At 34.5% G+C, this 9879-nt stretch overlaps 2 protein-coding genes across 3 annotated transcripts; one reads left to right on the top strand and one right to left on the bottom strand.

Moving 5' to 3' along the window:
* Positions 1 to 867: 867 nt before the first annotated feature.
* On the bottom strand, positions 868 to 5008 carry LOC110428523 (Class I peptide chain release factor). Of its 2 annotated transcripts, XR_002446469.2 has the most exons (8): positions 4499 to 5008; positions 4295 to 4370; positions 4001 to 4131; positions 3794 to 3864; positions 3291 to 3372; positions 2472 to 2534; positions 1478 to 1827; positions 868 to 1310 (listed from the first exon to the last, which is right to left on the bottom strand). XR_002446469.2 is itself a non-coding variant. In XM_021444365.2 (7 exons), exons 1-6 carry the CDS (start codon positions 4874 to 4876, stop codon positions 2514 to 2516), a joined length of 759 nt encoding a protein of 252 aa, XP_021300040.1. In that variant the 5' UTR covers positions 4877 to 5008; the 3' UTR covers positions 1291 to 1827; positions 2472 to 2513. The 2 variants fall into 2 exon arrangements, 1 of the variants encoding a protein (XP_021300040.1); XM_021444365.2 differs by having other exon boundaries at positions 1291 to 1827.
* Positions 5009 to 5042: 34 nt separating this feature from the next.
* Positions 5043 to 7105, top strand: RBL14 (RHOMBOID-like protein 14). Its single transcript, XM_021444364.2, has 2 exons — positions 5043 to 5423; positions 6125 to 7105. Exons 1-2 carry the CDS (start codon positions 5202 to 5204, stop codon positions 6899 to 6901), a joined length of 999 nt encoding a protein of 332 aa, XP_021300039.1. The 5' UTR covers positions 5043 to 5201; the 3' UTR covers positions 6902 to 7105.
* The last annotated feature ends 2774 nt before the right edge of the window (positions 7106 to 9879 follow it).

Raw genomic sequence — 9879 nt, 5'->3', positions numbered from 1 at the left:
ATGCAATTGTTTTACTCTATGTAGGTTTGCAACTCAACAGCACCTAAATTGAACTGATCACAGCCAATGTGCATACTGATACAGCAATCTACCGGGTTTCAGTTATGCTCCTTACTAGTCAGATAACTAGGATTTGCCCTCATCCCAGGCAGATTATTTGATAAAGATTATGAGCTCCCATGCAGAAAATTACTGCTTGATATAATCGCTGGACCTCCAGAAGACTTTCCTATGCGGGTAGGGTACAACTCATATCGTCAGTCTTGTTTAGTATGCAGAATTTTTGGTGCTCAGTTTTCATCCTTCTAGGCAAAGTTATTAAGAGAGTAAATCAGCTTTGCTCAGCCTTTTTATGGGAAGGGAGGAGCATAATGCTTGAGGTGGTAAGGTTAATTAGGATTTCATCGTCTGAAGGTTTGGAATACTGCTTGCATTCCCGAGCATCCTCGGTCTCTACTCAGCCAATCTGGATCGATTTGGATGGCCTGGCCGCCGGCAGTCTTATCTGCTAAAACAATTGAGGTTTTGGCAGGTTAAACCTCCAAGCTTACCTTGGTAGAACTGGCAAAAGTTACTTAAGCTGAGAGATCATGCTAAGCCTTTGATTTAGCATTTGATTGGCAATGGAAAACAAACGTAATTTCCTTTGGCATTATAATTGGCATCCATGCGGACCCTTGCTGAGTAGGTTCTGGAAAAAGATCATAGCCAACTAAGCTTTGCCAGGAAATGCCACGGCTTGTTGGTATCATTAGAAATAATCTTTGGTTTTGGCCTCCTGCAACATGTCCTGAATTACTGCAGATTCTAGTTGGTCTTTGTGGTTCCATAGAGCCTAATGGGGATAAGCAAGATGAAGTGCTCTGTTTAGCCTCGAGTTCTAGGAAGTTTACAACATCAGAACTTGGCAATGCCTAAGGGGTAAACAAAGATAAGGTCCCACCGCATAAGCTCATCTGGTTTCCATTACACGTGCCGAAGTTTTCTTTTATTGCATGGTTGACAATATTGGACAAACTAAAGCATGGGGGATTTCATCCAGACCACTAGTTATCTTTTCAAGGCTGAGGAAAGCAGGGATCAATGGTTCTTTACATGCAAATATTCGGAAGTTGTTATGGCCTAGAATTTCTCAAGTTCCAGGCATTTAGAAAGCTCTGAAGATTGAAATGCTTTGAATTTTTTTTTTTGAATAGTGTATTTTATTAGTCCTACACCAGTACGCCATTGTTAGTCTTGAGCTGAAGTTGCCAGATACTCCCATTGGAAGGCCCGCTTGACAAATGAAGCTGCACAATTCAAGGGCTCATCTGCTCGCATGGATTAGCAGAAGACCCACAACAATCAGCCACCAAGAGCTAAAGAACTCAAAGCTGCCTAAAAACAAAAAACTGAGTGCATGAAACAGAAAGCAATCAGCCTAAGACTACTCCTAAGGCTAATAGATTAAAACAAAAAAGAACAAGAATAACAGTACCGAGACAAGGGTGCTCCAAACAAAAACAAGGAACTCTGATCCCTTTAAATCCATTGGTGTTGAACTTACTTTCCAAACCAGCACGGGAGAGGGAACAGCACCTTGACAAGCCCAAGCCATAAAGAAATCAACAAACAACCAGCATAAAACACCATCACTAGCAACAGAACAAAACAAGAGCACCAATGGATTGGAATGTTGAATAAGACTGGATTGTTGCTGCTTTGAGAGGGAAATCTTTCCCTTCTATCTTGCTACGCTTAGCTTGGGCTGCTTATTTTTGGAGGACCAAATTGCCAAGAAGCACACATCTAGGTCTCAGGGCCCTGAAGTGCTTTTCAATTGCTTATCTGAAGACATCAGAATTCGACTTAGCTCTTACAAAATATCACTTCTAATGTATTGTATGCTACTTTATGAAGAAGCTGGGGAATGAGTACAGTTGGGTAGTGGGTTAGTCTTTACTTGTATGCCTTTCGCCTATTGTTTCTCCTGTAGCAGGACACTCCAGTTTCTTTTGGATGATGAATAAAGATTTCAATCATCCAAAAGAAAAAAAAAAGGATTACATTTATTTTAGTATAAATTGCCGTTAATATCATAAAGGAATATTTATCATGATTATGGCTATCATTTGTTTCATTATATAGTATGTATGTGAGATTCAAAAAGTTCATGATCATGATACATGCTTTTAGCACTAGTGTATGGCGTCGGAGATGCACACAAATGTGAAAGCACTACACAGCCAAGATCAAAACTAAAACCACCAGATGTCCTGATACTCTTAATTCAAGAATTTTCAATTTGTATACTAAAGAATGCAACTCAATAAATGTAACCAAAAGAACATTAAAAAAAAAATCACCTCTGAAAGAAATATTATTTTCAATTTTGGACTATGACCTAAAAGTTGAATGTGGATATTAGGTAGCAAACAACTTCTGTCTTTTGCATCATTTATTTAAAAATAAATAAAAAGAAATTGTTATACCTGATTATGTAGTGCAATAATTAGCATCCATGGTTGACAGTGCTACTTCAGCGGCTTCATACCCTATGGAGAACCAATAAAATTATAATTCATTCTGTTACAGTTTATTACTATAAAATTAAGATGTTCGGAAGAATGTAATTCAATGACAAAAAGAAATTCTTTTAATGATACTCTAACAACTAAGCCAACAAAAATGATACTGTAACCAGATCAAGAAATGTTTACCATCGGACAATATTAAAATAAATGAACCATTAAGCCATCAAACTCTATTACGTGGTGAAGCCAGCACAACAAGGCATGAAAAGGAAGATTTCAGAAGGTAAGGGCGAAAATAATCAAGAACAACTATTTAATTGTAAGCATATAAATATAAAGACTCTAGTTAGCCAATCCCATACAATCGTTGTAGCTTGTTCTCAATCAAAGACAAAATAAAGTTAGCCAAATTTCAATCCTTCCAAGTTATGAAGTTTCAATTAGCAGCAGACATGTAATGATATGTCAGGCAAATGCACACCTCAACGTTCAGAAGTATGCATGCTTTATTCCTGATAGGCAATCAAAAGGTAACGTTCAAAATTGGAATGTTGTAAGATGCATGGTGAGACAAGATAATCTTTCTATAGAAATAGGATTGAGAAAGGTTGGGACCCAAGCAAAAAGGATGACCAAGTATGATGGACAGAATACTAGCATATTGCATGGTCAAATGAAAATGCCCCATTTCTTTTAACTCTACAAGTTATTTCCCTGATAAAAGTAAACAAAGACAAAAACTAAAACCATAGCTCTTATAATGGTTAAGTGTTCTACCTTGGAAGTCCTCAGCTCATTTACTGCCATACGAAGAGAATCATCTGATAGTATTAACCGCGACAGCGCCCCTGTACTCATTCTGCAAAATTAGGCAGGGACAACTGTAAGGTGGTCTGTATGCTAATGGACATATCAAGCAACTCATTGGAGGAGCAGCAAGGAATAACTTGCAGAAACTTGAATTTTGCAATTCTAAGAACTCACAGTCAACAGAAACTCTCTCATGATACAAGTGTATGAGGATGAAAAGTTTCTTTCTTTCTTTGTAGATGTATCCTACAACTTTTCTCCTTATACGAGAGCTAGAAGTTCATTATATTCATTAAGGGATGGCCAGTATAATGTCCAAAACAGAAGATAGATTTTGACTCCTTCTTGTATTACCAGTAGAGACCATAGGCACAATAGAAGAATCAAATAGATTGCCAACAGAAGTATGTTAATGGAAGTAACAGACGCTTGTTCTATTATAAGTAAAAATGGAGCCTAACGTGACGCACCCCAGAAACTTTGCTGCATCTGATACAGAACCTTCAACTGCAAAGATTAGATCCAGCAAAGCCTGCATTCCCTGTAGACGACGAAAAGGATACTATAATTCACCACTGTGTAATCTAGAATGAATTAAGCTGGGTACAAAAAAAAGAAGAAAGCGAAAAAGTGGGAAGAAGGAAGACGAAAGAACACACGCGCATATAGATGCATACCAGAACAAATTTAGGATTTTTGGGTCCAATTTGAGGACCAGAATCTGATCCCCTAATTGTTGACTTGGGAGGAAGAATCTGAAGAAGCTCCGGAGGAGGAGAATATGTGTGGAGATGGACTGGATTCCTGACTGCCTCAATTAGCAAAAACAATATACCATAGTATCACAAAGACAAAAGGGCAAATGGAAGGCAAGTTCAGTTGAGGTGCTGCGAAATACCCAATCACTAAGCAATTTGCATTGAAGAAGCAAAGTGAGGGCAAAGGCTTGCATCCATAGACAAAAAAAATACCTTTGAGAGCAATAAGAGTGCGGAGGCGTGCTAAGGCAGATGCACGATTCATGTGCTGGGATCGGTCCTCCATGGCCTATTTCACGTCGATTGGCTAATAATGGTGCCACAATTTACATAGATAGTGCTATTTATGTAAATTTATTTTCTTTCTCTTTTATAAGAAAATCAAAAAGCAAAAGAAAAAAAAATAGTTGAGCACACCTGAGCAACAATACCGGTGGGAAGGTGCTTGAGACGAACGGCGGACTCTCTCTTGTTACGGTGCTGTCCTCCTGGTCCCGACGCTTTGAAGGTGTTCATCTCGCATTGTTTCATCAGCTCTTCATCCCTCAATTTTAAGTAACCGTTAGTATTTCCATCACTATAGTCGTCGCCGCCGCCGCTTCCCCCGCTGCTGCAGCAGTATAATTGTAATCCTCCTCCTCCTCTACTTTGAAGGGACACGGACTGGAAATGGAAATAGCGTGACGAGGATGCGCATACCGCCTTACCCACAACGCCAACGCCGTTACTCGTCACCATATGATGTATACATTTCATCATATTCACAAATCCACCACCCATTGCTGCCGTTGCCATTTTTCACAAGCAGGCCAGTTGTATTTTGGGTGAAATCAGGGAAAAGATATTTGAAATTCGAAGAGCAAAACGCAGCGTTTTGAACATCCGAGCTCAATTTACAAAAATAACAATAATAATAATAAAAAGAGAGTTAAATAAATGGATGGAGGCTAAGTAAACCCAAGGAAGAGTCTGGAAAGGGCAAGCATAATCGCAGGACCTTCTTCTTCCTTAGTTCCTTCCTTGCGTTATAAGTTGTATGCCTTTCTTTTCCTTAGCAGTGATTAAGTGAAGTGGCGATTGCAATTTGGAATTTGGAATACAACTCTAAGAAAGAAACAGTATGGATAGTGGAAGATGGGGAAGAGGAAGGGGGGTTTCTTGGGGAATGCTGCCGCTGCTGGGTCTTCACGCCGTTAACGAATACCACCGACTGCCGTGGAAGCCCCCTGTCACGGCGGGCCTTCTCGCTGCCAACACACTCGTCTACCTCAGGCCTTCTTTGCTCGATGCTCTCCTCCCTACTATCGATGAGGTTTGGTTCAATCCTCATCGCATTCTCAAGGTAATCTTCTATGTTCTTTCCCATAATTTTCTGATCTGCTTCAGCCTTGCTACTAATTGTGTTACTCTCCCTATTGCAACTATAGTATTTGGTTTTTTCTAAATCACCAAAGCATATTAAAGATTTGGTTAAGCAGTGGAATTAGTTTTGGGTTCTTTAGGTTAATTTCAGATGCTGGGATGTAATAGAGAGGTGGTTTTTTCTTTTTCCTATTGGGTTCGATGGAATTGGAAGCTTGAGTATTCCATTAATTGAACAAGTTGATTATGATAATTCATCTAGGTCGAGATAATCAGGACTCATCTAAGATAGGGTTTGATATAGGATTAATCCCATAACGCCAAAATCACTCAACTAGTCTTTAGTGTGCATAATTTCATAGCAGCTAAGGAAAACTCAATAATGATGGCGACGACTAGGAAAGGGAGGGAAAGAGTGAAAGAAAGTGAGCAAATAGAGATTGATCAAAGAAAAAGAGGAAGATTCTGAAGAAACACAAGGAAAAATATAGGAAATTGGGAAGAAATTAAAGCAAGAGCTTAAAATTCTCTATACTCAATGATCGCGGTGGCTTATATTATTCTCCAGATTCCTAGTTTTACCGTATGAGGTATCTTAGCTATATTAGGCACTTAAATATTCCATATTGATCTGAAGTAATTCTTTAGTAACCAATTTTTATTTTTAATATGATTGTGCAGTACAAAGACATGAAACGCTTCTTCCTGTCACCATTCTACCATGTCAGTGAATCTCACCTAGTTTTCAACATGATGTCACTCTTATGGAAGGGGATCCAATTGGAAACTTCTATGGGGAGCTCTGAATTTACATCTATGGTCATTGCACTTGTTGGTATGTCACAAGGTATTACTTTGTTACTAGCCAAATCCCTCCTCCTGTTCCTTGATTACGAGAGACCCTATTACTCCCAATATGCTGTTGGATTTTCTGGTGTCCTCTTTGCCTTGAAAGTTGTCCTCAATTCTCAGTCAGAAAACTACACTAATGTGTATGGACTGATTGTACCGGCACGATATGGGGCGTGGGCAGAATTGATTCTTATTCAGATGTTTGTCCCTGGCGTATCATTTCTTGGCCACCTGGGTGGTATTCTTGCTGGGCTTCTCTATTTGAAAATGAAGCGATCATATTCTGGTTCAGACCCATTGACTGCAATAATCAGAGGGGTCTGTGGTGTGTTAAGGTGGCCTCTAAGGTTTATAAGGGACATGTTTCGGTTAAGGAGAGGGAGAATCTCTGGCAGGGGAACTGTTGGTGGGAGACGGACAGGAAATGCGTCTGGCATATGGAGATGCCAAGCATGTACATATGATAATTCCGGTTGGTTAAGAACTTGTGAGATGTGTGGAACGACTCGAACCAGCAATGGTGGGTTATCAGGTCAAGCGTCTCGTGGCTTTCGTGATCTTCCTCTGGAAGAATTACGGCGTAGAAGAGTTGAAAGATTTGGTTGATAGTCCGATATTAACTTGATGTATAGAAACAGAAGAGCGGATTACCATTGCAAAAAATGTTAAGATTGTATTTGATTTGTTCCTCTTCGTACATATTGATGTTCAATCTGCCAGGATTATGAACAAATTATCCTTCAATTAGGATTCTTTGTTGATGAAGAAATGTTTAGGAATATTCGGAAAGCAATGATTCTCATTTTTCAACTACCGTATGCTTCTGTTTCTAATCTATTTGTATTGACTGAAAGGAAAAAGAAGAAAAAGCCAGTATCCGATGAACATCAACCACCATGATATTCTATTAATTTATGATTTGAAAATATACGTTTGTAAAAAATAACAAATAAATTACCTTCTATGGAATGAGAGTTGATAAAATGACATAATTTTTTTTTAAATAGTACTTAAGTTTTTCCCATCTATATTGGCGAGAAATGACGATAAAGCATTAGGGGTGAACAATTGATCAATTTGGTTTTTCATAATTAAGAATCAAATGAAATGAATTTTTTTAAAAAAATTGATCGAATTTATCAAACTTAAAGAGAAAATCGAACCAATCAAATTTAAAAAAATGATTGAATTAATAAAAAATCGAATTAATTCAATTGATTTGGTTTTGGACAATAAAAACAAACTGAAATTTTGTTAGTTTTGTCTTTTACGAATTACAATATTAAAATTTTTAAATTTTCATGAAAAGTCCAAAACACCCTTTAAATTTAAAAGGCAAATAGAGAGATCCTGAGGTTTTTTTTTTTTTTTTTTTTTTTATAACGTGGGACTGGAATCTGAGTTGTTCTTCAGTCATTGTGTTTTTTCAAAGTTAACCACAGTTTACAATTGAGTTTGCTCCCTTCCCAATACCGAAGTGAGAGGGAATTTGGAAAGGTGAATCTTCTTTTTTTGTAGAAATTATCCCATTTTTCCAATCTTCTCACCGAATTATAAAATTAATTTTTTGTGACAATTATTTAATATTGTTCCAGTGCTAGATTTGGAGGAGACAAATGTTGTTGAAGATCTAAAATCAGTGTTGTGAGATCACTTTTTGTTGTTTGATAAATGCCATCCTACTTCTGTCATGTTGTCAAAAAAATTAACTTTGAAATAGCTTGTACAAATCAAACTTTGTCATGTTTTTTGGACAACATAGTGTTAGCTGTTCATTGCTAGACATAAAATGACTGTTTGTAAATTTTGGGTGAATATTACAATAAGTTTTAACCATACTGTAAGGTTAATTAATAAAACTTTTAGAAAATAATAAAAACATGTACAACAAGTTAACAGGTAAACAACATATATAACTTTTAAACTTATCCAATTTAAGATAGTAACGTAGATAATTTTAAAACTTATTTAGTTTATTTTAAGTGATTTAACTTTTAATTTTATTTTATTTTTTACTACAAATTATAAAAATATTATTATTTTAAAATTAAAATTATATCTAATTAATTTAATTTAATAAAATTTATTCTTATCACTAATTACGTTAACTTTAACACATTTACGTTAAGATTTTAAATTTGTTTATTACACCTTCATAAGATTTTACGTCAATTCTAACAATTTTACATTAAACTCTTCTAATAGTAATTTTAAATTATAATTAATTTTTATCTTTATTATTTTTAATTTAAAAATTAAAAATATTATATCGTTAAACACTTTTAGCCTGAAAATATAAATTTAAATATTTTCTTTCATTAAATTTACATTGTTTTTACTTAATTGACTTGTTATGTTAACTCTCACACACTTACGTTAAGATTTAAAATTTAGTTATTCCACCTTCACAAGTTTTTATATCAATTCTTATAGTTTTACGTCAATGTTTTTTTCATGCCAATTTTGAACTATAATTACTTTTATCCTCATTATCTTTTATTTAAAAATTAAAATTTTTATATCGTTAAACATTTCAAACCAAGAATATAAATTTAAATATTTTCTTTTTACTAAATTTATATTGTTTTTACTTAATTGACTTGTTACGTTAACTCTCTCACACTTACGTTAAGATTTAAAATTTTGTTATTCCACCTTTACAAGTTCTTATATCAATTCTTACAATTTTATGTCAAGATATTTCTATGTCAATTTTGAGCTATAATCATTTTTATCCTTGTTATCTTTTATTTAAAAATTAAAATTTTTATATCGTTAAACACTTTCAACCTGAAAATATAAATTTAAATATTTACTTTTCATTAAATTTACATTGTTTTTACTTAATTCACTTGTTACGTTAACTCTCACACACTTACGTTAAGATTTAAAATTTAATTATTTCACTTTTACAAGCTTTTATGTCAATTCTTACAGTTTTATGTCAAGGCTTTTTCATGTCAATTTTGAACTTTAATTATTTTTATCCTTATTATCTTTTATTTAAAAATTAAAATTTATATATCATTAAACACTTTCAGCCAGAGAATATAAATTTAAATATTTACTTTTCATTAAATTTATATTGTTTTTACTTAATTGACTTGTCACGTCAACTCTCTCACATTTACGTTGAGATTTAAAATTTAATTATTCCACATTTACAAACTTTTACTTCAATTCTTATAGTTTTATGTCAAGGCTTTTTCAAGTCAATTTTAAACTTTAATTATTTTTATCCTTACTATCATTTATTTAAAAATTAAAATTTCTATATCGTTAAATACTTTCAGCTCGAGAATATAAATTCAAATATTTACTTTTCATTAAATTTACATTATTTTTACTTAATTGACTTGTCACGTCAACTCTCACACATTTACGTTAAAATTTAAAATTTAGTTATTCCACCTTGAAAATTTTTTCTGTCAATTCTTAAGGTTTTACGTCAAGGCTTTTCGATATCAACTTTGAACTATAATTATTGTTATCCTTATTATTCTTAATTTAAAAATTAAAATTTTATATCATTAAACACTTTCAGCCCGATAATATAAATTTAAATATTTACTTTTCATTAAATT

Source organism: Theobroma umbraticum, unplaced genomic scaffold (assembly GCF_002168275.2).
Source record: "Theobroma umbraticum cultivar Fairchild unplaced genomic scaffold, ASM216827v3 scaffold_459.0, whole genome shotgun sequence".
Classification (NCBI taxonomy): domain Eukaryota; kingdom Viridiplantae; phylum Streptophyta; class Magnoliopsida; order Malvales; family Malvaceae; genus Theobroma; species Theobroma umbraticum.
Note: the sequence above shows the minus strand (reverse complement) of the source record. Positions and strands in the feature narration are given on the sequence as shown.